This window comes from Populus alba, chromosome 8, assembly GCF_005239225.2.
Source record: "Populus alba chromosome 8, ASM523922v2, whole genome shotgun sequence".
NCBI lineage: Eukaryota > Viridiplantae > Streptophyta > Magnoliopsida > Malpighiales > Salicaceae > Populus > Populus alba.
Window position 1 is genome coordinate 13,787,654 of NC_133291.1, and position 27,335 is coordinate 13,814,988.

At 31.9% G+C, this 27,335-nt stretch overlaps 3 protein-coding genes across 3 annotated transcripts; all 3 read right to left on the minus strand.

The window, feature by feature from the left end:
• Positions 1-3,153: 3,153 nt before the first annotated feature.
• LOC118061126 (formin-like protein 4) lies at positions 3,154-5,794 on the minus strand. The gene is given in 7 exon segments (XM_073411038.1): positions 3,154-4,407; positions 4,409-4,469; positions 4,567-4,613; positions 4,615-4,709; positions 4,832-5,105; positions 5,183-5,494; positions 5,681-5,794. Coding segments are annotated over 7 exon segments (2,157 nt in total).
• A 4,189-nt stretch (positions 5,795-9,983) lies between these two features.
• On the minus strand, positions 9,984-11,479 carry LOC118061132 (two-component response regulator ARR5). Its single transcript, XM_035074528.2, has 5 exons — positions 11,200-11,479; positions 10,983-11,110; positions 10,789-10,866; positions 10,645-10,715; positions 9,984-10,559 (listed from the first exon to the last, which is right to left on the minus strand). Exons 1-5 carry the CDS (start codon positions 11,375-11,377, stop codon positions 10,256-10,258), a joined length of 759 nt encoding a protein of 252 aa, XP_034930419.1. The 5' UTR covers positions 11,378-11,479; the 3' UTR covers positions 9,984-10,255.
• Positions 11,480-18,986: 7,507 nt separating this feature from the next.
• Positions 18,987-20,274, minus strand: LOC118061133 (non-functional NADPH-dependent codeinone reductase 2). The gene is made up of 4 exons (XM_035074529.2): positions 19,946-20,274; positions 19,623-19,866; positions 19,336-19,515; positions 18,987-19,211 (listed from the first exon to the last, which is right to left on the minus strand). The coding sequence occupies exons 1-4, from the start codon at positions 20,272-20,274 to the stop codon at positions 18,987-18,989; spliced, it is 978 nt and encodes a 325-aa protein (XP_034930420.2).
• Positions 20,275-27,335: the final 7,061 nt, after the last annotated feature.

Here is a 27,335-nt window from a genome sequence, read left to right on the forward strand (position 1 = left end):
AATTTTTTTCCTCCGTAGGTTTCCTTTGATGATAGTGTTCCCTAAAAATTATATGTCCCAAAACACCACTGATTCTATGATTCCATTTCGACTTCACATGCTATATGCTTGTCACAGAGGAGGAAAAACAGGGAGAGAGTAAAAAAAACGCTAAGACATAGCTCTAATTTCAAACCCACACCCATGCCAGGTTTCTGTAGCGCACGGAAGGCATCGAAAAAGCCCATTAGATAAGGTATGCCCTGTTCCAGAGTCCTGCTACTCTTTATGAAGATAAAATTACTTTGAATTATCTACATGGAATGGAAAACATGAAACATTATACGTTGTTAAGTATGTGCTCAATGTTAGAAAAACATCTCTAGTTCTTACCAAATTATGTGCTTTGGTGGAAATGAAATTAAGGAATATATTAATAAGTCAACTACCATTGATGTTGCATCCATAGGACAAATAACAAAACTAGAGAACCGATCCAGTCTGAGAAAAGTCAAATTTTTTGTGTAATGATTTCAATGTATCCGACTTTTTTTTTTCAATGTTCTATAGTTAGTAGGGTGCCTTATTTATAGACACCAGACCATATAATTGAATTTAAAAAAAAACTATTAAATTCATATAAGAAACTAGAATAACTAAGTTGCTGGTTTAACTACTAAATAATAAATACTGCCTATTCCTAAAAATACACAAAATCTAGAATAATCTTTACAGCTATTAAAATCTCTAAATAGTCGATATAATTTTTGTCGTTGCTTTCACACATTCCCACACAAGACATTAGTGTTTGTCAAGTCTGTAGGGCTGGATATGATGTGAAGAGGTTCTATTGCTGCCTTGTCTATCAATCCTGAGGGGTACCTTAACTGGTCATGTCTTGGGTTCGATCCCCAATGATTACAAGTTCAAGTCTCTTCAGGGCCACTTGAGGCTTACATAATCGTTAACTTCAGGGTCCATGAGATTAGTCGAGGTACACACAAGCTAGCCCGGACACCCTATATTAATCAAAAAAAGATTAATTTTGTTTGTCACATTGGCCATCACTTTCCAAAATGGGTCACAAGGAAGAACATGATGGATGGAACCTGTCATTGTCAACACAACATGGCATTTGATAAGTGAAATGCATCCTTTTGTGTTGCACATCAAAATTGTAGAAGCATTTGAGCTTAAAACGCATCTGATTTAAGCTTCTAGACCCAATCTGTTGAAACTCAGGAGAATCCAATCTATGAATTCTGGGGAAAATAGAACAATGAATTGAAAAGGAAAATTGTTTTGCTGAATTATCTTGTAGACTGAAGGACCATGTAAACGTGCTCAAATACTACGTTTTTTAACTTAAAGTCCATTGTTCCCTGAATTTCCTTCTAATCATGTCACAAACTCATGTTCCCCATTTAAGGGTCCTCTTCTTGAGGACTAGGGAAGGAAAAAGATGAGTTGAGCACCAAGAAAAAAAACTAGTAAACACAGTAAACCTGAGGGGGTGAAAGATATAAATGAAAGCAAAAACTGATTAGACATATTGTTATGATGACACACGCAGGAGGGTTCCAAGACGCTTCGGATATAGAGTTATGCATAATCTACCAGGAATGAGAGATGCAAAGAAATTTTTCTACAAGAAACAGTGGGTGAGGGGTAGTCCATTCACATTGGAGGCTGCATGCATTTATTTCTAGACGATGATTGGAAATATGGAGTGGAGGAATTGCTTTCCAGCAAGGAACCCTGATATATTGAATTGCAACCAGAGAAACTGGATATCATTAACATGCTGTCTAGACAGATGGGAGATTAGTTGTGTGACAGAAAACGGCAAGAAGTGAGCCCTGCCCTGTTTTTCACCCATCAACTTTGGAGGCATGAATGTAGGACGTAGAAGAAAAATAAAATAAAATTGTGTGAGATCAAAAGTATCAAATCGTTAGAAACTGCATGAGGCCCTGTAATAGTTCGTATATATAACTTGTATTTTTGATGGTACCATGCTCTGCTTTTGTAAAGATGTATTTTCCAGGCGTCTTGTCCCGCAAATTTACACACCATGAGGTTCAACAGGCCGCCGCGGATTATTTAATGGAGTTGACAAAAATATTCTACCATAATGGGCAAGAAGGAAATTTTAGCCAAATCAACCACGCCTGCAAGATCGAAATCCAAGCTCCAACTACTCTTCAATTCTTGCATTGCAAGCAACTGTACCTGTTTCTAAGCTTTGTATTTCTGTGATTCATCAAGTCAAGGAAGGAAAATTTCCTCCAGTCAAGGGCAACGAGAAAGGAAGGCGATAACGGTGACACTCCCGTATCTCCGGTGTCCAGTATTCTGTTCAAACTGGTAAAGATACCCAGTAGTGTGCTTTGTTTCTCACTCAATTGCAGCATGGAATTCTTATCTGTAACCGAGAAGAACTGCGCTGTTGTGTGCTCATGATTCCATTTCCATTAGAGAAATCAAGTGTTTTCCTCGTCTTATTATGATAATGGTTATCCAAGTGCTAGTATAATCATAATTATATTCAAATATAATATCAGTAATCATAGCTTAATCTTAATCTTACCTATCGAATAAAGATTTATAAACTTTTTATTTTATTTTTTATCTTTTCTATATATCCCTCCTATTACAAAGAAAAATTTTGTGTTCATGAAGTAATTAGTAACATCTTATTAGTTTAAAGCTATTATGTATTCTTATCACTTTTTGTTAGGTTTCATGGTTTCATCTTCTTTTTTCTTTTTTGTGTTTGTTTTTTTTCTCTTTGTATCTTTTATTTTTTTAAAGTCATCTAAAAAATAATTATTATGTCACTAGTTATTCCCTGAAAATCATAAGATTTCTAATTATTTGCATTAGAATAGCTTGAGATTTTATCTCGCCAATCATCTTGATTACTTTTTTTGATAGCATCAATTAAAATGCACTTGCATTTTCAAAGAAATTGACAAATCTAAACAATGATGAAAAAAAAAATGTTTAATTGAATATATACAATAAGAACTTGCAAACAATGTGATGAATCCAAAAATCACTTGCCCGAAATGTTTATGCTCTGAAATATTTTGTGCAACAACTATGTACATAGGTCCTCTCCCTTCCATGATAATTGATAAGTATCTATTAAAAATCTGAAATTCCGATTCACTAGAGCTGCTCATAGATTTTTCGAGCATAAAAGCGTTCAGGCAAGTTCGGGAACCTCACCGGCATTCTTGATGACTTAGGCGAGGGTTCAATACTTGATGATGGCGTTTTCCTCTGCAGATTTCGAGCAAGCATAACACATGCCTGGTCAACCATATATAGGAAGTCTTTAATGATGGCAAATAGTTGAATTTCATGTGCTTCTTGATCCTTGGAAGCTCCTGCATGGTAATATTCTGTTGTTTTTTTAACAAGTTCCATCACCCTAGTCTGCTCTTTTGTCAAACTCTTCAGTTCTTCCTCTGCCGCTTCAAGAAAACCTTCCATTTCCTTTACAAATCCCCCTTCGCCATTAGCAGGAGCACATTGCGACACAAATGCCCTAATTTCTCTTGCACGAGCTTCGAGAACAGAGCAGGTAGAAGCAAAGACAACATAATCTATCAGGGCGGCTTTCTTTACATTAGAGAATTCGGTACTGAGCCCTCCTACCGCAGGTAATCCCAGCATCATATATTCCTTCTCTCTTTTTTCTTTTGACGTTGAATTCTCTGAAATCACACTACTGCTGTTGCTTCTTTGGCTGATATTTCGACTCAAGCTACGATTTCGGTTAAGAACATAGCGTTTTCCTTCAGATCGGACAACTTCTTCCACGACAAAGTGAAGTAAAGTAGTTTTTCCATCGATGCTCTTAACGTCGGATAGCTTTCGAAGTGAGGTTGGATTGAAAAAGTTTCCTCTAGAAATTCCCGAGTTCATGCGATTACCAGCCTTGAGAATTGCTTCCAGAAGTTTGCTAAAGAGCCCTCGATTTCGAAGCTCCGTGCACCCTGAATCAACTATTTGTAAAGATTCCTTGAAGTGAAGAATCTCTGCATCATAATTTGATCTGAAAAGCATGGCACCAAGACGACCAAATGCCGATGGCACGGCTTTCAGAAGATAGAAGAGGAAGGATTCAGCGTCAGCCAGTCTAGTGGGATTCCCACTGAATTCAAGGATTTGGGATTCTTCTTCTTTGGTTGGGGCAATTCTCATGAGCTTGTCAGGAGTATCTGCATTTAGACCATGGCCGTTAGTTAATGCATCCAGGAGTTCATTGCGAGAGATTGACAGAGATTTGAGAACAGTCGCCATGTTCTGGGACTTTCTGGCATCAAGGATAAAAATTGTGCTGGGTGGAATGGAACTAAGATTCTTTGAATTGCTCGAGTTGTCTCTTTTGGGGGATTTTCTGTTGGTGGCAACGAAATCCGAAGAGGGCTTCCATAAGAATCATCATCAACCCTGAAATTATAATACACACAGAAAAACTGAGAATCCAAAGAACAGGATATATATATATATATTGAAGTTGAACTACTACTAATTATATTCTTATTAAAACAGAAAAAAACGAACCACAATTACCTAAAAGAGCCACCATCAATTTTGTCCCACGCCATGGAATGGCCAGTATTCTTGACTCACCTTATCCCGGTGCAACGGCTTCACTTTTACCTGACCATTCCTTGTTCCTGCACTGGTGCTGCCTTGTCCGGTTTGAAGATTCCCTTCGATTCACCTTTATTAAATGGAGGGTAGATTTGAAAGATGCCGCCAAACCAGCCGCCTTGGTGGTTGATGTTTTGCTTTGCTGGGTTTGTAGGAGGTGGAGGCGGTTGCAGGAACTTGCTTGTTTGGAATTGCCATCGAAGAATTGTGGTGGTGGTGTTGGAGACCGAGCAAGTGGAAGATTGATGGTTGGCTTTGTTTTTTGGTTTTTTCAATAGCCGTCCCAGCGTCGATAGATTGATAACTGACAGTGTGGAACTGTTGTTTCTGGTAACAACTTTCGTTTTCAGAATGGAGAATTTTCCTCGAATCAATGGAATTTCTTGTGCGGGTTCAGACATCCTCCTGAGCTCTTGTTTGCGAGAAACTGTTTTCTTGTCTTCCACTTGATGTTTCTCCAGGACGGAACATCCAATCCATTCTCATCAAACAACCACTCCTTTTACATTCCCTTCGACTCGAGTAAACTGACCCTGAGAGGGCAGAGGCGCCACTGTCTGGCCTCCTCCAGAATCAAGCGTCGTCTCCTTCCTTTCTTCTCGAGCGCAAGTATGAACCTCTGGATTAAGAAGAAGAGCAAAATGGCAACAACAAAAGTGCTTGCAGCTGTTGCAGCTACTGCCTTAATAACGTTTCTGTTGGATGACGACGGAGGCAAACGTGCTGGCACTGATGACCCCATTGAAGTAGAGTTCGGAGAAGCAGTCGGTTTTGGTGCTGGAAATGGATAGAAGGCTTCAAATATTTCGAGGAGAATTTGACTGGGAAGAAGAGAAAGGAATAACTGAGAGGAAAAACATTACATGGAGAACATGCCATGGCTGTTTAATGGCCAGCCATAAAAATTGGAAATCCTTGAAGAATTTTGCAGATTGAGATTCTCCAGCTCTAGGATTTTAACTGTTTTTTTTTTAAAAAAAATTTTTTTGTTCATTCCAGATCAGTCAAGGCCCTTATCGACCCGCCATACCAATCCAAATCCAAGCTTAAAAATAATGATACCACCTTTTGTTTTGCTTTTGGTTTTGTTCACCAAGACAGTCTCAAAAGAGCAGATGTTGCCTGGTGGTTCGGCTGTTTCCATTTCGTTTCGGTAAGTTGTCACCTAGCTCTTATTTGCGATTTATTTATATAACTTAGTCTTTTATTCTTTATCATAATTAATTAATTAAATCCTTATAGTGTTAAGTGTTAAACAAGAATAATTAAACACCCTTGCGATCAAGGTTCCACGGTTCAAATCAAATGTTTCTATCTCGCCTACTTCTCTTTTCTTATCGCTATTTTTTAAATAATAAAAATAAACAAAATAAATTGCAAAAAAATATGGAATTGAAGGAAGAACTAGATTCTTACAGATTTTAAAAACATAAGATTAAGTAATAGCTTTTATAATCATGAGAACTAAATAATTAAAAATTTATACACTAGGGCGATATAATTAACTCGGCAATTGCTAATGAAGTACATTTTGCTATAGTTATTTAAACTCGTCTTGGAAAATTTAACTCGAGAAAAGTAGTCTTGGATAACATGGGTTTGACTCAGGAAAAAATAAAAAAAAATTAAGATTTTAATATTTCACGTGGAAAAATTAAAAAAACAATTCATGTGAAATTAAGCAATTATTTATATGGATGTATATAAAACTATGTTCACATTAGTTAAGAAACATGTGAAATATATTAGTTATCTCATATCTAAAAGTTAAAAAAAAAAATCTCTATAGATATAGACTATAAAAAATACATATACAATTTAACAATTCATAAATTAATTTTATATTTTTTAAAATTTATTAAAATAAAATATAAAAAAAATCAATCCCACACCTGAATGTTATGAGTATGATCAAGCAAATTAAAAAGCCTGAGTTTTACTTAATTAAAGCTTGACTGGGTGGGATTTTCAAATGGGTATGGATTCTTTTTGTGGGTTTTCAAATGTATTTTTATTATTATTATGTAGGTATCAGAATTAGTTTACACCACTTTAATTAATTTTATAAGTTCTTAAAGTTATGACAATTATGTAAATTTTAGTGGTTCTTGATATTTATAAAACTCAAATTAATAATTTTAAAAAATATTAAGTTACATTTCTTATTATTTTCAAATGTCAATTTTCTAATCAGTGGTGGGTTTGGCTTTATATTCTGGAAGTAAAGTGTGTGGAATTAATATTGTCAAGGGGCAATCCAAAACTCCTTGTCAAATTTGGTGTCATCTCATAAACTCTATGGGCCCAAATCATTTACTTTGAAAATAATTGGGAGTGTCTCTCTACATCAAGATCTTCCTGACCATCTTTATGGGCATGTAATGTAGTAGTTGAGGAAATGCTAGGCTTGTTCTTGCTTGCTCTATCACTTTTCTTACTTTTGATCATTAAAACAATTGACCAGACCTCAGCAATGTTGGTGAATGTTATCCATTAAGAGTGCATTTATTTTTTAGGTAGTTTTTATGGTTGTAATTTTAAAAAAATACGATTAGTTGAATTTAGATATTATTGGTAAAAATAATAATTAAAGTTTATGTATAGAAAAAAAACATGTATAAAATTTTGGCCAGTTGTGTTTAGAAGTGTGATTATGGTTGTTTTTTAAAGTGTTTTTTACTAGAAAAATACATCAAAATAATATTTTTTTATTTTTAAAAAAATTATTTGTAATATTAGTGCATCAAAATTTTCTGAAAAATACTAAAGAAATATTAATTTAAAGCAAAGAAAAAAATAAAAATTTTAAATTTTTTAAAAATACTTTTTAAAACGCAAAAGGGTTACTCGTGAAATTTATAATTAATTAAATTTGTTTGCAGTGTGGTTACAGTTGCTTTTCAAATAACTTTTCGTGTCAAAATGCATGTCAATAATATTTTTTTTATTTTTTTAAAAATTGTTTTTAATATTAAGCACATCAAAATATTTGAAAACATTAAAAATATATTAATTTAAAATTAATAAAAAAAATTTAAACTTTTTAAAAATATTTTAAAAAATGTAGTAACAACCAACAAGGTGAAATAAAACGTAGCCTTGAGCTTGCCAACCTTTTCAAGCAGAGATGAACTGAGGTCCGATTTGTTTAAGTGTGGTTGTTGTTATTTTTTATTTAGAAAAAATATGTCAATAATATTTTTTTATTTTTAAAAATTATTTTAAGATTAACATATTAAAATAATTTAAAAATATTAAAAACATATTAATTTAAAATAAAAATAAATAAATAAATTTCAAATTTTTTCAGAAATTTTTGAAAAACACTCCCAACAAGCAGATAAGAAACAGACAGTGCACCTTTAGATAAGAGATTTGAGACGACCAATCAAACCGCTATGTTTGCAAGCGTGGATGACAAGAACACCTCCTGGAGCCTCCACGTAGAGTGACCCATTCTCTAAGCAACCAGCAAAATTGCCTGCCTCTCTTGCGAAAGGGGGTCTCCACCGATCTTCCCCGCCTTGACAGCAAGAGCATTTGCAGGTCTGCCGCCACTATCAGATCAGAGAGAGACCATCAGACACAAACTGCAGTGACGATCCATGGCCACCTCCAGCTGGCCCTCCTTCAGGAAACATGTTCGACAATTCATACATTAGATCCCGGAGTATTTTTGAACTCCAGCTCAGGAAAAAAATCGATAAAATAAAATAATTTTTTAAAAAATATATCTAGAAACATAACATGGTTTGAAGTGCAGTAGATAAACACTGTGATTCATGAGTTTGCAAGTATTATATACTATTTTTTTTTTAATTATAAAATTAATGGTTAAAAGGTTTAATAAGGAGAGAGAAAACACTCCGATAACTTTAAGTTCTCAATAATTTATTTATTTTTTTATCTCTTCTCTTTGTTTATTAAATCTTATATCCATTAATTTTTATAATTAGTATATTATATTTGCTACTAGCAAATCACAGTATTTCATCTGTAATTCTTTAAACTGTATTATTATTTTTTAAACATATTAACACTATATTGTTTATTATATATTTTTTTTACTTGTACTAAAAACCAAAAAAATCTCTTAGATTCTGATTGGGAATTTGATACCATGTATTTGGATATTTTTAAATATATATATATATATTCATCTTGAATAAATATTAAATAATATATTTAATGATTTTAATATAATAATATTTAAAAAATTATTTTAATAAATCTTCAAATAAAAAATACAATCTTAAAAAATCACTCATGAACAAAGCTCAAAAGGCTCGTATTATTTAAGGAAAAAAAAACTTGTGCTATTGAACAATGAAATTAATTTAAATTAATCCATCCAAGTTCATTATTTTTTATATTTTATTTAAAAATTATTTTTACATCACAAAATCAATATCAAAACCAATTCAAATTAAAATTCAACCAAGTCATCATTTATGACTTTATTTAGTATCATGGAATTCATTTCATCAAGATATAATTGCAACGATACTGCATTATATCATTATCGAATTTTTGGTGTCTTCATAAGAAAAAAAAAAAAATTTTTTTTTTTTTTATTTTTTTTCTCTCCTCTTTGTAATTCATAAAAAGAGAGAGGAGGAAAAAAAAAACTTTGAAGACATTGAAACTTTGATGACTAAACCAATACTGTTGGAAAAAATCTTGACAAGAGGATCCAACAACACCAATGAAGATCACAAACGATAAACGGTGTGAACAAATTTATCCAAAGATGTCAAGGCTCACTTGTCTTTAGACCGGTTTGTATAGCTCACTCTAAATCATTTTTTTATGACTGTTTTTTTATTATTAAATTCGTCTTGTCAAAATCTTTTTAACATTATCGTCATTGAAGTTTCGATGTGTTTTCAAAGTCTTTTTTTAAAAAAAAATATTAAATTAGTATTTTTTTTATGATTTTTAATATGATATTACAAAAATAAATAAATCTTCAAACAGAAAATAAACTCTTATAAAATCACTAAAAAACTCATGCTTTTAAACTATTGAAATCAATCTAAATTAATCCATCCAATTCTTTTATTTTTATATTTTATTTTAAACTTACTTGACATCAATTGGATGAATATCAAAATCCAATTCAAATTAAAATTCAACCATATCATCATCAAGTCCATCAAGGAGTTATCAACTCAATTCAACCAAACCATCTATTATTTTTATTTAAAATAAGATTCGAATCACATGTCAACATCAAGCCCAATTTAAATTAAAACACAACCTTATAATAAGTTCTGAGCAACATATTTACCATATCAATATCCACCATGCCAATTGCTTCAACAAAACTCCTCTTTTCAATTCCATTCCCCTTTATTATTATATAATATGATATATCTTTATAGTATTTCATAGAAATCCAAGAACACATCTTGAGGCTCGTCCGATATTATCAATTCTTACATAAATTAATGGAAAAAAACAGGGACCACAGGAGTAAAAAGAACCGAAAGAATAAAAAGCGGAGGTGTATTAGCAACAAAAACCGTAAAAATCGACGGAGAATTGCCAGCATTGTCTGATCGGAGGGTAACTCGAATTACAATATGGGTATTACGGTGAGGACCTAATCGAAGCTCGTCATTTTGATCCGTCTAGTCGGAGAATCTAAAGACGAGGGAGAACACGGCGCTGATGATGAGAACAGTGATTGTGGAGACGCAGAGGAAGGCGAAGGAGACGGTGAGATAGAGGGTGGCGATGAAGATGTAGATACATCAAAACTCTCCTGTAATTTTCTCTTGTTAACATTGACGCTGCTTTGAACTGATCTGATCTCTCTGGTTGCCATGTAGTAATCTCTCAGTCGTTTAACGTCTGACAATTTCACTGGTTTCGCTATGAACTCCTCAGCTCCTTCCTCCAAACATCTGTTTTTATTCCAAATTTTAGTATAAAGAAAAATATTTTAAAAACCATGCACTGAAGAATTGATTGAATAATGAAATATCACACCGGTCGATTCGAGCCATCACGTTCTCCGATGACATAATCACAACCGGTATTTCTCTGAAACTAGATGATTCCTGCTCAATACACAAGATTTATCAACATTTTTTGCTTTATTTAATTCAAAAAATTAAAATAGTAAAGACCCACCTTGATTTTCTTGAGCAACTCATATCCTGTCATTCCAGGCATACAGTAGTCAGTAATTATTAGATCCACCTTCAACCCCTGAGAAATAAAATTAATCAGGAAATGTTATTCTGATTATCATTCCAGGAGGAGAAATACCGGTTGTGACATAGTCACTCAAAATAATTGATATGATATGTTATTCTTTCACTGACCTCAAAACCAGCAGATGAGGAGGAGGAGGAGGAGGAGGAGGAGGAGGAGGAGCTGCTCTTGTCTTCTTCGTCGTCGTCTAACAATCCAAGCAGTTTTAGAGCTCCCCATCCACTGTCCACCGCTGTCACTGCGAACAAAATCCAAACCAAAACTTCAACCTCAAATTAAGAATACTTAATCACTCGTAATCGTATCAAAGACACGGACAAAGCTTACCTTTACAAGAAGAAATTTTGAGCAAACGCTCGATGACTTTGCGGTCAATAAGACTATCATCCACTGCCAGTACATGAACTTCTTCCTCTTCATTATCTGAGTTAGAGTTGGGTGAGAGATCGAGGCAGTTCATCTTCTCTGACATCCAACGATTTGAAACAATACTGTTAGAACCCATACCCGATTTTCCTTCGAGAGGAGAGAGGATGCAGAAACAGGGCTCTAAACGTCTCGTGCCCTTTGCTTTTTGTATATGCTCTGCCCTGCTTGTGGCAATGGCATAATTGACAAAGGTCCCAACATTGCTATATATATATATATATATATATTCTGGTTTTTATGTTGCATGAGGTTAGAAATTTTAGAATTGAAAGATTGGTTCTTAAAAAATAAAAATATGTTCGGTTTGAAGGGAATAAAAATATAAATTTATTATGTTTTTAGAGATGAATCTGTATTGTTAAAGTATGATATAATTGTGTGCTGAAAAAATAATTAATAATATTTTATTAATTATTATTATATATTTATTCTCAAAAAAAGAAAAGAAAAGAAGTCAACATAACTATTTTAAGGAAGGTCTATAAATATTGTATCACTTATAGTTTTTAAACCTATACATGAATTTAACTGGATAGATAGTAGGTATATGAGTTTATTTGAATTGATTTTATTTTATAAAAAAATAAAAAATAATATTAGTTAAAAAAATTAATAGATTTTAACTGGTTTTTTTAGGATTAATCAAATCTAAGTTAACTCGAGTTAATTATTTTTATATTTTTTTTATTGAAACATGTATCATACTAGATCCTTAATTTCTTAAATGACAGGTCAAACTTGTCTTGTTTAATATTTTCATTTAAAAAAAATCAAAAATATAATTAATAAAAACATCACTCATTATTATAAAAAATTTCAATTCAAGAGAGATATATTCTTCATGTCTTCACTATCTTTCCTAACAATAAACTAAACATTGCTTTAAATAAAAATAATCTCATTATTTTCGTCTATCACCGTACAAATAAATAAAAATCAATTATATATCTATATTCGGATTAGTGTACTTTATCCAATTAATTTTTATATAAAGTCAGTATTTCGTTCTAACAGTATATCAATAAATAATAAATTATTATGTATGTCTGTGATGCCTCCCTGTCTCTTTCAATGGTTGTCTCTTTGTTTTTTTATTCTTATTTCTCTTTATCTCTTTCTATTTCTCTCAAAATCAAATCTTTAGTTTCTCCCTCTAACAAATCTTGTCAACTGACGTTTTGGTGTGTATCCCTTTCAATCTTTAATTTCTCTCCCTCCTTGACAAAGCTCAAATTCTGAAATCCCCTTAGGTGAGATCTCCAAATCAGCATGAAAGCTAACCCTATATATTCGTATCGTGAGATATTGGTTCATGTTTACAGATGCGTCATATTGAATGAGTTTTTGCAAGTATACTGTGCATTTGAATTGTTTTTTTAGTTTAAATTTTGATTTTGATTTTATCTATATTAAAAATTAATTTAAAAAATAAAAAATATTATTTTAATATATTTTTAAATAAAAAAAAATATGTACTATAATCTTTAACACGCATGAAAAACCCTTATCTCCATGTAAAGAAATGATCATTACGGATTCTTAATCAACACCATAAAAAAATTAATAATTATTTGTTTTTGTGTTTTAAAAGTATTTTTAAAAAAATTTAAATTTTTTATATTTTTTTATTAACTTCAAATTAATATGTTTTTAATATTTTCAAATTATTTTGATGTGTTGATATTAAAAATAATTTTTTTTAAAAAAAATCATTAACATATATTTTAATATGAAAAATTATTTAATAAGTAACCATAACCACTGAACAAGCTAATCAGCCTTCCCAAATCATTAATCATTGAGTTTTGTTGAACTTATTAGACTACGTAATGTAGTTATTATAAAAAGTTGTTTAATATATCTTTTTTTTTTATTAAACAATAATATTTTTAAATTAAAACTTAAAAAAACATAAAAAAATAATTTTAATATGTTTTAAATAAAAATCTATTTAAAAAAATACTATGTGTTCAACTTAAAAATTTGAAATACAAATGTAATTTGAATTTTTAATTGAATTATATAAGATATAAAATATTCATTTAATAAAATTTAATTAATTTAATCAAGCATGATAAAAAATAGTTAATTTGATTTGATTATTTATAAATTGGTTAAGTAACATAATAATCTTGAACTTTTAGACAATCTTAAATGTGAAACTGAATTGGTGATGTAAGTAAATAAAAAATAATAATCAAGATGCAACGAGTGATTTTTAGTATATGTTTTCTAATATAACGTAAAATATTTTTATAAAAAATATTATTTATTTTTAATTTTTATACCAACACATTAAAAATATTTTAGAAAAATCTATAACTTGAATGTTGTCCTTGTCACGGAACAATGGTGAACGGAGCATGAGTAGGAGTGATGTGAAATTATGGAGACAAAACATCGTGAATTTATTTTGCCAGCAGCAGACGCGACAAGAGTGAGAACGAGGAGATTCGGGAGTCCCAAAGAGATCTAGTGGTGGGCCCATACTACCTTTTTCATGCTTGGACTTTTCCTGCGTTTTCAAATCTTTCACACACCACCGCAACTGCGCTAAAGTCTGTTTTGGAATGTGATAGCGGTTACTTTTTAAATAAATTTTTGTATTGAAAAGTATGTTAAAAATATTTTTTTATTTTTTTTAAAAATTATTTTGATATCAGCATATTAAAACGATTTTAAAAATATAAATCGCACTTAATTTTAACAAAAAATTTTTTTTTAAAATTTTTTTTCCAAAAACAGGTTGAATCTCAATCCTAAAAAAAATCCAAGCATGTGTGGTAAGTAAGTTTGTTTGTTTTTTTAGAGTTTTTTTATTTAAAATTTTATTGAATTGATATTTTTAAAAATTTATTGTTATTATTAATATGTGAAAATGATAAAAAAAAATAAAAAATATTAATTTAAATAAAAATTTAAAATTTTATAAAATTCTAGTTGCACCGTTATTGTAAATATACTTCAAATCTCAATGTGGCTTGAATTATCTTCTCAAAAAAAGATTGTTTGATATTTTTTTTTCCTACTGTTTGTATCATTGCATAGCTTATCATTTCTTGTTCTATTTTGTGGTTTAAATTATTTTTTTAATATTTTAATATATTAATATTAAAAATATTATTTTAATGTATTTTTAATTAAAAAACTTTTAGAAAACACTTTTCATCATACACACCTATTTGTTTCTATGTTTTAAAAATATTTTTGAAAAAATCTAAATTTTTTTTATTAATTTCAAATTAATATGATTTTAGCGATTTTAAATTATTTTGATGTGCTGATGTTAAAAATAATTTTTTTAAAAAAATCATTGACATGTATTTTGACACGAAAAGTTATTTGAAAAACAACCATAATCACATTGTCAAACAAACTTACACTAGTTTTTTTTTTTACTTTTGGGAGTGTGGTTGTGATTCTTTTTTAAAATGATTTTGTTCGGAAATGTATTAAAATAATATATTTTTTTTTAAAAATAATTTTTGATATCAGCGTATCAAAACAATATAAAAACACCAAAAAAATATTAATTTTAAATAAAATAATAAAAATTAAGGGAACATGTTTGTACCACGTTCCCAACCTTTCCTAAAGCATTTTAGTCTATTTTAAAATGTTTTTGTTTGAAATGATATCAAATTAATTTTTTTAGATATATTTTATATTTTTATGTGTTGATGTTAAAAATATAATTAAAAATATAAAAAAAAATTATATATTTTTTATTAAAAAATATTTTTGTAAAAATACCTTTCACTACTAAACACACACTTAACATGACACATTAAAAAACTAACATTTTTTTAGGTAAAAAAAAGATAAAGAAAATTTAAGATGTGCATGCAATAACCTATATATTTTTTTCAACAAGAGGTTGACGACGTTCATGGCAGCATTCTATAAACAAATGCAGTAATTACTTTAAGATTGTTTGGAGGGGTAGTTATGATTATTTTTTAAAATGTTTTTTATTTAAAAATATATTAAAATAATATTTTTATTTTATTTTTAAAAAATTATTTTTGATATCAATACATTAAAATGACTTAAAAACACTAAACAAATATATTACTTTGAAATAAAAAAAAATTATTTTTTTTTAAAATATTTTTAAAGTGTCAAAACAAACAAGTTAACTATTTGCTAATTCATGAAATTTTAAAGTGTTTAAACCGTATTTATTAACACATAAGATACTTAATAATTTTGTACATTTAATAATTTTTTGTTAATAAGTAAAACTAGAAAGAAAAAGACAAGATGTTTCCATTCTAGATCATTCTTTACTAAAAGCCTCTTAAATTATTTAAAAGTTCGTGGTGGTATAATATTTAAATTATATATCATTTACATCCTTATTGTTTTTTAATTGAACCTTTTACTAATAAAATCATGGAATCATGTACAACTATATAATATTTTAAAAATTTAACATACATTTAGAATGTGGAATATGCTACGTGCATATATCCTAAAATGATTTTCTTTGTTTTCTGTGATAATATTTTTTTTTCTAATTCTTTTGAACCAACATCAATTGATGAATTAGGCGCATGGATTCGATACATGTAATATTAAAAATGTTTTAAGCTATTTATAAAATAATTTAAATAATTAATATTTTTATATACAAACTTTATAATTTGGGTCATAAGCATCTTTCATGGGTATAGAATTGTAACCACTCACTATTCTAATTCTTCAAATACAACGAGTATAATATATAAATTATTTATTTATTTATTTACATAGAATATTTAAACTAATTTGCATGCATCTCAACTAATTTTATCAGGTTCTAAAATTAATGATCAAGTAAGCCTATGATACTATTAATATTGACAACTACAAGACTTTAACCTGAGATCATAAAAGGAACAAATTCTTTAATTTTCAATTCTTATCAGCGAATAATTTACTAAATCAAAAAAATAAAATAAAATTATATCAATCAAAATAATATTTTTAACAATATCATTATACCTCGCTATATCTTTTTGCTTGTTTTCATGATTGTTCAAAATGTATCAAAACTTTTTTTTTCTTACATCTCTATGTATACCATACGTATAAAGGTAGTATCCAACATTCATTCCGTATTTAATAAATGCTTGACACAATTTGACAGTAAATTGAAATAAAGGGGTGAGCAAAAAAGATTTTTAATATCAAAATAATAAAATCAAACTCCAATCAAATCAAACTGAATTAAATTAAATTAAAAACGATTAAAATAACTTAATTAAATCAAATCAAAATCAGTAGTTGAAACTAATTTTTAATTTTTATATATATATTTTTAAAAAATTTAATATAATTATTTTTATAAATAAAAACTAAACCAAAAAAAAAAAAATCAACCTGTTCCAAGAAGTGGTTGACTTGATAATCGTGAAAGGCAAATCTAAAGAAACCAAAAGCTTAGTACGAAGAGATCTAAGTAAATAAAGTGGCAAATTTACTTTAGTCAAACCGGATCTCTGACGGGCGCATCAGGACCCACAAATTAACCTGTCTCCATTTACTTTTAAATGGTTATCAGAACATCTGCAAGGTCGTCACCGTCCAGTTTCTCTCCTCTTACACCATTGATGAAGTCCTTTTCTGTTGCCAAGATGGGCATGGCTTCTTTGTAGCGCATACACACACACACACACACACACACAAGATATGGCCGACCAACTGAATTAACTGTATGGATTGGATTTGATCATGATGAGGGTTCATGGAGAATCGAAGACTAGTATGAAAGTTGGACAGCTAAATTCATCTTTCAAGAACTTTAAGCTTGAAAAGGATCAATGGCCGTGCGAATGATGTTTTTAATTCTGGAATCTCTTATTCCCCTAAACCTGGATATGATATGGGGCATCTTTCCTGTTCAGCAAAATCATAGGTGCCTCTGTCCTTCCTGTCTTTACCGAGCAGGAAAAGACACATTTTTCACCCACCCAAAGATTAGACGATAATGGAAGGAGGGAGGGACGGCTAAATGATATACTATAATATTAAAGGCATAATAATATTGCTTTAGTTTAGAACAGCAAAAGCATTTCTATGTGGACTCGTGTGGAGCCAGCACATGCTGCGAATATGTGAAATGAAGCTTTAAATAAACGGCTAGCTAGGGAATGAGGTACTGTTCTTGACTTCTTGTGCTTATTTCTTCAATTATTTGTGGGATTAATAATTATCCCAGATAAACCTATCATCTTAATTACTATGGTAGTGTTTTAAGCCAACAGCAAATCTGGTGAAATGGCTAATGTTATGAATTAATTCATTGGTGGAAAACAATTAATTGTGTTTATTTATATATGCTGTCCACTACTGCAAAACTTCTACAATTAATCTCATCGAGAAGTTGCTTCATCTTGTTCGGGAGCTATTCTTTGAAACTGCAACCAAAAATCTTTATGGCATTCTTTTATTGATAGCAGAAACAATAAGATTTAACTTCCACTATATTAAATGGTGTGGATCATTACTCTTGAAAAGTTCGCGATGCATGCATTCTTTAGATTTTTGAAAGCAACCGAATTAACACGTCTGCCAAGCTGGTGCAGCAATGAGGACGGTCAGCTCCTGTTCGCCCGATTCTTGGTCTCCGATGGAGTTGCCTGTGTATAACACCATAGAGCCGTTCGTTTCTAGTTTCAGTTTAACTTAGGTGCTTCAAATTTGTTGCTGTCCGTCATCTTTGAAGCTTCAAAGACAGGCCTTCAAACAACAGTTGTAGAGCATGCATGTAAGCTCAGCTTGTTCTTTCCTACTCCGTGAGCATTATTCTAGTAAAACAAAGACATTATTACTTTACGCTGGATTCATTGTTTTTAATGTCTCCTTCCATAAAAGAAATTCGGACACATCAGTATGCCACTTCATATTCTTGTTTTAATTTGTCGATAGCAGTTCACTCTTAATTGCATCTGAACACACTGTGTCTTATTGCAGCAAACTCCTCCCCCATGCCAATCTCGTTGGTTTGGATCCGTTCTGCTTGCTGGATTAATATTTATAGGATGAGAAAGAACTCTCAACCTAGGGTTTTTTTTTTCTCTTTAGTCTCTCCTTTAAATGCTCTAAGAATATCTTGAATATTTTCAAGTACTACTGTAGCAACATGTTGGAAGATTTGGCATGGGAAATTTGATGTCTGTTGAGCTTTCTTTCCATTGTTTTGTTGCACGGACTACGGACCCCGTGATGGATGGAAATGATAGGAGGCATTGGCTGAGGGTTTGCATGTGGCATTGATTTACTGTAGTATTCGGTCCGACACCAGTTATAGCTTTCAGGGGAGACCCTGGCCTGAGGCTCTCAATTGCCTCGGAATCGAGTCGTGGTTTGCTCGAGTTAGGGATAAAATGATGCGTCACGGTAGGGATTGTAAGAGAATTAATAAATCTTTTTGAACCTAACAATTTGTAGATTAGAAGCAAAACCAGTAGGAGAAGTAATGTGTTATTGCTTTCCCAGATTCCTGTAAGTTTCAATAACTTTCTCTCTGTATATATTACACCACTTTTTAATTATTCCCTTTTAACCGTTATGTTTAGTTTGGAGTTTGGACGAGGGTAATTTATTCGTTTATGATACTGGCAGAAATGGAAGAGTGCGACAAAGATGAACAGGAGACGTTAAGTTTTTGTTTGTACCTAAGGATCTAGCTAACAACTAAATCAAATTTCTCCATCCCAAAGCTCCTCAATTGTCTTGATAGGCCCCTTTTCTGAGATGTAATCTTCTCCGCGACATCCTCTGCTTTGGGGTATGTCACCGATCATCCTGGATTCTTCCTCGCTCAATGTCCAGTTGAGTATCTCAAGGTTCTCCTTCATCCTTCCTTTGTTGAAACTCTTCAGCACCACACAGACCCCTTGCTCAAACGCCCACCTGAGGCACACCTGTTTTTAAAACCCATGAATTCAGTCCTGTTCTTGTGTGCGCGTGCATGTGTGTTCATCCATCCAAATGTAATTGTACGAGTACAAGTGTTAAATGTCAAGAAAAGAGTATGAACATATATACCTGAGCAACACTCTTTCCTTTAGCAGTTGCAATCTCTCTCAGTACTTCGTTCTCCATAACCCTGTTGCTTCCCCAAATGGTTCCTCTGGTTCCCAATGGAGCATAAGCTGTCAAAACGATTCCTTTGGCCTCGCAGAATTCCCTCAGCTTCTTTTGTTGCCATAATGGATTGATCTCTACCTTTCAATTAGTTCCCACATTTTCACTTTTAATACATATATATTCATTTCTTGAAATCAAGGAAGTGATGGTTAATGATAGAGCCAAAAGTCATATTGCAGACTTACTTGATTAACTGCCGGAGGGATCTTTGCAAAGGCAAGGATGTCTGAAAGCTTTTTACAAGAGAAATTGCTGACACCAATGGATTTCGTGAGACCTAGATCTTGACATTCTTGCATAGCTTCCCATACGGATTTGAAATCCATAGGTAAAAGGTCTCCTTTGTTTATAGGGAACTCATAGGTCCCTGATCTCGAGCTCACAGGCCAATGAATTAGATAAAGATCAAGGTATTCCAGCTGAAGATTCCTGCATGCATGCATGGCGTAAATTAATTGATCATCAGGAGGAACATCATAGGATAAGCATCAAACGAATATTGTTATACCGTAGACTCTTCTTAAGGGCTGGGAGGACAAGATCACCATGAGCATCACTGCACCATAGCTTCGAGGTGATGAAGAGCTCATCTCGTGATCTGATCAGCCCGCGAGATAAGGCTTCAGAAATTGCTTCTCCAAGTGGCTCCTCTGTTAGGTATAACGTGGCTGTATCGAAGTGTCTGTGACCAATCTCGATTGCTTGAAGAATGGCTGTTTTTGTTTCGTCAGATCCCTCTAGTGGAGAAGCTGATGTGCCCATCCCCAACACCGGCATGTTTCGGCCATCGGAACTAACTAGAACGACTTCTGGAATTCTCACCAAATCGTTATCCATCTCTGCAACAGACACACGCGATCTATGTTATCTGAAATGTTAAATTTAACAATCACAAGTTAATTTCAGCTTCTGTTTAAGCCTTCAAGAAAGGCATATCAAACTTTGGTTAAGAAATCTTTTTGTCGATTTTTTTCGCATGCAAGCTTATTTGTCTAATACTCTACAATTAATCTCATAATAAACCACTCAATGATCCCAAAAATGATGCATAGGAGAACCATGTGGTTAAGATGAAATCTAGGTTTGGTTGACTGGTGTGTGAAGCTGCTGATGCCACCGATTTTATTTTTGTGGTAGTTTCCGAGATGATAGTAATGCCATTCATTCTGGCAAAATTAGGAGGCCTTCTTCTAACTTCTTTTGGGTACAGCCTTAAAATTTGTTTCACCCATAACATGGATTAAGGCCAAGATAAGAGGTCGGAGGTTGGGTAAATTAATCTGGATAAATAAAAGTGATATATATATATATATATATATATATATATATATATATATATATATTAAAATAATATTATTTTAAAAAAATCAAAAGCCAAATTAAATTAACCGTTCAAGTTTTACCGAATCAACTCTTAACTGGTTTTCTTAAAACCCAACCTTGGATAGATTCTAGATCAACTTATTAGGCAAAACTAAATTTAATAATATGAGTCCATACTAGATTGCATGATTTTTAACATGAACAAAGAGACACCATTGGAGCTTTGATATAGTACTTAAGTTCTGTTTGGAAGTGTGATAAATGTTGTTTTTTAAAATATTTCTTTCAATAATTTTTTTAAATTTTTTAAATTTATTTTTGATATTAGGACAATAAAACAATCCAAAAATACCAAAAAAAAAAATTAATTTAAAGTTAAAAATAACTTTTTTTCAAAAACATGGTTAGATTACAATGTTAATCGGGGCTTTAATGCCAAATTCTTTGATCCCATGAATGTATTTTTTTTATTATCTCTTCTTTTTCTATTTTTCATTTTTTCAATTGGGCATTATAAGATAAGCATACCATCATCATCATCTTCTTCTTCTTCTTCTTTTCTATTATCTATTCTTATTACATCTTCTTTTACAAGATGCGCGCACACACTAGCTATATAACTTGTATTCTGCTGCTGCAAGTTGTGATTTTTTTTTAAAATATATATTAGGTATCAAAAAGCCTATGCAAGCATCTAATAAAATAAATTGATAACTATTCATTTAAATAAATAAATAAATAAATAAGTCATTAATAATAACTAAAAAAGAAATTAAAAAAAATAAAAGATAAATTTAGATTAAGATATTCAATCACACGAAGTGATGTAGTCATCCAATTGCGTTTAATGAACTTGTTTTATAATGAAATCTTTATCCAATTACCTTTATATTCTAATTAACACATTTACCCTTATAATTATTCAAATCAAATTCAAATAACCATAACATTTCACCTATAAGTTTCATAATTTAATAAATCACATTCAACAATTTCTTTAATTATTCATCAACGTATTTTTTCCTTTTCATGTACATTAACATTAATCCGTCACAAAACACTAACTTAGACATTCACATGTTCAACACAATTCCAAATATATTGCTTTTTATAGGGAAAAAATCATTAATATATCATTAGTGATGCATAAAATGCATAGATCAAATCATTATACCACTTATTTACAAAGAAAAATGAAGATGAAAAGCCCCAGAATAACACCCTATAATTTATACACGTAAAATAATTTTTTTAAGCCTTCAAATGAACTAATATCACTAGCCCATTACCAGACACTAGTTTCATTACCAGGTTACTAGTTCGTACCATTCCATATTTATCACACACTTAATTTAATTGTTTCATCATGTTTCCCACTTCCAATCTTATTTCATCCCAAACATTTACCATGCACATACAATTTACATATATTGTCTTATTGTATCCAAATGAACTCATAATGTTTCAAATTATAGGGACACTAGCTACCCTTTTCTAGATTTGTGACGGGAGACAGGAAACTCTATCTATACCACAGATGATACCAGGGAGTCATAGTTCCAATAGCGAAGGACTTAGAACTATTGGCAGCTGCAAAGGATACAAAACGTTTAGGCTAATGGTACTACTACTTGTCCCTCTTCTTATGTCATGGCCGAACTTCTCTTACCCCTTTCATTTGGCTTTGCTTTTACCTTTCATGGAAACTACATTAACACATAGTTTCATTATATTTAATCTAACTTACAATCTCATTAGCATATAATCCTATCAAATGTAATATCAACTCACAATCACATTTTAACATAGCAATTCTGAATTTTATAATTAAAAATTATATTAAATTTAGAAAAAGACAAGATGTCGAGCACCCACTTGGTGTATGTGCACGTGCTATCATTCCATGTTGTTGTCCAGTCCCTATAGCCTCCCTTGAAAATTAGCAAGCTACTGTTCAACATGAACAAAATCTTGTTGAGGAGTTTGTTTACAATCTCCGTCGTCCTAGTTAATAAAACATCCAGGCTTACCACTTATATAAAAATAGACATAATTCAATGATGGAAAAGAGAGGAATTGGCCGATGACCAAAACTATCTTGTAAGGATATTGCCAATGGCAATTTCTGTCAAATGAAAAATGGTTTTGCAAATTCCTCTGGTGAGATGATAGAGGCTGATGAGAAGAATAATATATCCAAAAAGTAGCACGATCCAACGATTAATGTTGGAGATATAACCGTTGGAGCCTACTATCTCCTATGGATTGACTCCTTTAAATTCTACATTTCTTTCTTTAGCCAAATTTTCTTCCTTGTCTATCCTTTTACCCTTTTTTATGGAATGGTTGGCCTATTTTTTGTTTTAAAGGCAATTTTATCATTAATTACAATTGTATCCCTCACTTATGCCTTTATATATTTTATTTTATTTTTTCACATAAACTATTGAGTTTTTCTACTTGAATCATTAGTCTTTATTGAACTCCGATTGAGCATAGATCTTAAACCAAGGTAGGACAACATATTAATACTTCATGCAAAATTGTACCCCTATCCAATGGTTCGATTGTAAGCTCTGCTCTTTAGGGAAAAATTAGTCAGTTCATGACTTTTCATTAACAATCCAATTTTTTTTTCAATCCTTATATAAATCATATCAATTATTCTTATAAAACCTTAGGGTTATTCTATTATTTTGAAATATATTTATTTTAAATTTTCCATATTTATTTATTTATTAGGTTATTATTGTTTGAATTATGAATTCTAAACAAAATTTATTTTATAGAGAGTATCCCCTCTATTATACATATCACAATTATTGTTATTATCGTTATTTATCTATTCTTTCCTCACTCTTACTCCTTTCAATTTTATATTTACACAAAGTTTATATCCAGAACCAAACTTTCTCCTCTTCTATCTTCACCAAAACCAGCAACAACAACCCTAATTTCCTCCGAGAGTTTTCTTGATTCCTAAATCAAATCCTTTGAAACCCCTTTTAATCTCTTCTTCTCTTATATCTAGTGTTTAAGTTGGTGTAATTTGAGGTGGAAAAACAAAAAACAAATCACACAAACACTCTCTTTTTCTTCACCTTCTAGTCGGCCATGAATTGCGTCCTAAGAAAGCCATTCATGGATTTATACCCCTCGTTATTTTCTATGTCTATAGTAGTCCCTCAAGTTCCCTAAATTCCTTTTTTAACCCTACTCTTTTATCTCCTATTGATTCAAATCTTTTTATCATCAATTGATATTAATCAATTTCACCCCTTTTAATTAATTTCATTTATTCATTTGTATCCTTTTAAATTTATAGTTTGATTAGTAATTTTAATAATTCACTTATCCAATAAAAATTTGACCGGGATTTACAACGGTTGTGTGCTGGCGAAAGTGTTCTTGGGCATTGAGTGATTGAGAGCAGATTACGTAGGGTTGTTTTGGGTTTTCGTTTCCTTTTTTCTTGGAGACATTGCTAGGAAAAGAAACATTGGAGAGCACACATTTTGCTGTTGTGAATCAAGCCTGCTTGTTGGTATGCGGGCTTGGTCTTGCCTCTTCGTCTTCTCAGCTGTGTGTCGATGTGTTTTAGCTGCAATGGGCTTCTTTGCTTCTAGATTTCTCCTCACTTGCTTCGGTTTCTCTGACGTCGGCTTCCTGCTGCAAGCGGCTGATGGTTTGTTTCTGGCTGCACCGACTTTATTGTGTTGCTGGTCTTGGCTTATAGAAAATGGCGTGTAATCATAATCGTGCATTAAGGCCATGTTTGTTTCCTGGAAACCATTTTCCTCACTTTCCCATGTTTGGCAAATACATGGAAAGTTAATCAAAGGAATTTAAATTCCAGTCAAAGGAAAATGTTAACTTTAATATCAGGAAAGTGTTTTCCGCTTTTTATTCTTGGAAAACACTTTCCTTTCCTTTTTCATTTACATAAACAAATCACTCCTTCTCTCTTACAACTGATCTCTTCAAAAAATTAGTGTGGCTGTTAAATCTCCCTTTCTCATATCTCATTGCTGGAACAAAGAATCATCTTCATCTTTAAGTAATTATTTTCCTCAAATATTTCTATTATTATCTATCTTTTTTTTTCCCTGTTCTATATTAATTGTGATTGTGAAATCTTGTGAGCTTGTTAATTCTTGGGGAAAAAAATCAAAACAATTATATGCTCTGTTTTACATAGGATCTCAGATCTTGCTTGTTTAATGTGTGTGTTTGATAATCTCATATCAATCTTTAACTTTTCTCATCGCCACATTTCTACTCCACCACACTTCTTCATTTTTTCTGGGTATTGGTTTTTGGGTATTCGTCTAAGAAGAGAGAGTGTGGCTTTATATGCATGCTCTAGATCTCCCACCAAGAAGGGGTCAAATCAAAGCTAAAATTGGTGAAAGACATTTATTTATAACAGGAGGGGTAGGGGGGAAAGATAAAGATGGTGGGTAAAAACTGGGCGGCGGGGATGGGTTTTTTGGCTACTGCTCCGGGAAGTGGAATTTCACCACGAAAGGTAAGGAAGAATTGTGGTTCAACTCCACGACGTGGTTAGAATAGCACCACAAGCCAATCAACCAACAAATAGATATGCTTCACAGAAGGAAGAGATAGAATCCAGCTTTTATTATCAGGAGTGCAAGTTCCCAACATCGCTCCGGTTGGAATTAGAGAAACTAAGTTCGTTTCGGTATTATAAGCGATAAAGCATCGTGATAATTGACTCTTAGATTGAATAGAAACCCGACCCTTAATGAGCCCTCGTTATAGGACTTGATCCAACGTTATGGAAGTTATGAAGAGGCTTAAGAAGGCGCTGACTTAGATAATTGCCTATGGGATGGGACCTCCTCTTCCCAGCCCTCGCATCCGTGGAATAAGCTAGGCGACCTGGAGAACCACGACTCAACTAAGTAAGTCATTCGTCTGGTCGTATAGATAACGAACCAGGTGAGACCACAGTGGATAGCCTATATTGCGCACCAATTCCTCATAAGGGACTAAACCAGGAGTAATCCCAGCCAGTGTTTTCGAAGTGTGCGTTGAAAAAACAAAAAAGAAAATAACAAGTCTTTTCAGTAAGGCAGTGAGTAAGAAAGCCTTTAATAATCTCCTTTGAGTCAAATCTTGGTAACAATCCTATCTGTGAGAAAGCCAGTCTTGGCGTTACCAGTGAGAGTGAGGCAAGACAATATATCAGGCCCCGGATAGTAGGTGTTTTAGTTGCAATTGAAGTCAAAATTTCTTTTGATGTCGTGCCAGATGGTTTTCTTTGCCTAATCCAATGCCTGCCTTCGTTTCATACCAGCAGCCTACTGTGTTCATCGATCATCTCCTCAAAATATGTTTTGCATGGTCTGCAATGCCTTCTTCTTTTCTCCTTTTTCTTGTGCTTACGTGCCACCCTCATCCTGTTGCTAGAGGCCACGGTGGCCTCACTTTTCTTGCTAAATGTGTCATTGTCATCTTGCTCGGTGCAATATCCCACTTTTAGATTCTCCCTTCACTTAGAAACGAGATATATATTTGTAGTGCAATATCCCAGGGAAAAAAGCAAGAAAGTCGATGTTGGTGACATAATCAGCCATGTTTTTCTCTAAAGAATATTTTGACTAATTTGTTGTTGGCAGAACTTGCTTGGGAAGTTGTCACCGTGCAAACACTCTTTTCTTTGCCATTTTTTGCATTTATTCTATCATTTATGTAATGCATGTATGTCGATCCCTTTGTTTCTTTCTCTGACCTGTCAGCTCTGGGTTCCATTTTTTGTTTGTAATTGTTTCTGCTTTTATTTTCAATGACATCTGAATATATATTGATTGTGTTAGTTTGATCACTATCCAAATATATTGATTGTGTTAGTTTGATCATAATTTCTTATATTGATTGTGTAAATATTTGATATGCTTTTTGAATGTTTATTTCTCCATACTTTTTAGGTTTCATTATCAGAAAACTTCACTTTCTTATCATGGATAGTAAGATTAATCATGCAACATGTATGGGAGCAACTATAACTGTCATAGCTGCAGGAGTAGCTATTATTGAACGAGAAAAAAGTAGAATTTATATACCAAGAGAACCACGTATAAATGCAATTGCTCAACGAGAATTCTATATTGATAGCATTTTGAATCGAGGTGATAGACATTGCGTCGAACAAATTCGTATGAAACCAATTGTGTTTTATAATTTGTGTGATGTTCTCACAAGTCGTAACCTATTACGATCAACTCAAAATGTGTCTATTAGGGAGCAAGTAATTGTGTTCTTACAAATTATAGGTCAAAACCAAAGATTTTGTTTTATTAGTGGTATATACTATAGGTCTGTTGAAACTATCCATCGTTACTTTAGAATTGTATTAAAAGCAGTTCTTAAGTTATACAAACACCTTATCAAAGACTAGGGGATACAGTTCCCGCTGAGATAATGAATAATTGCAGATTCTATCCTTATTTTAAGGTATGATAACAATATCAATATTTTTATACATTAATTAATTACATATAGAAGAAATGGTTATAATTTTTTTTCCATGTTTATATAGGATTGTGTGGGAG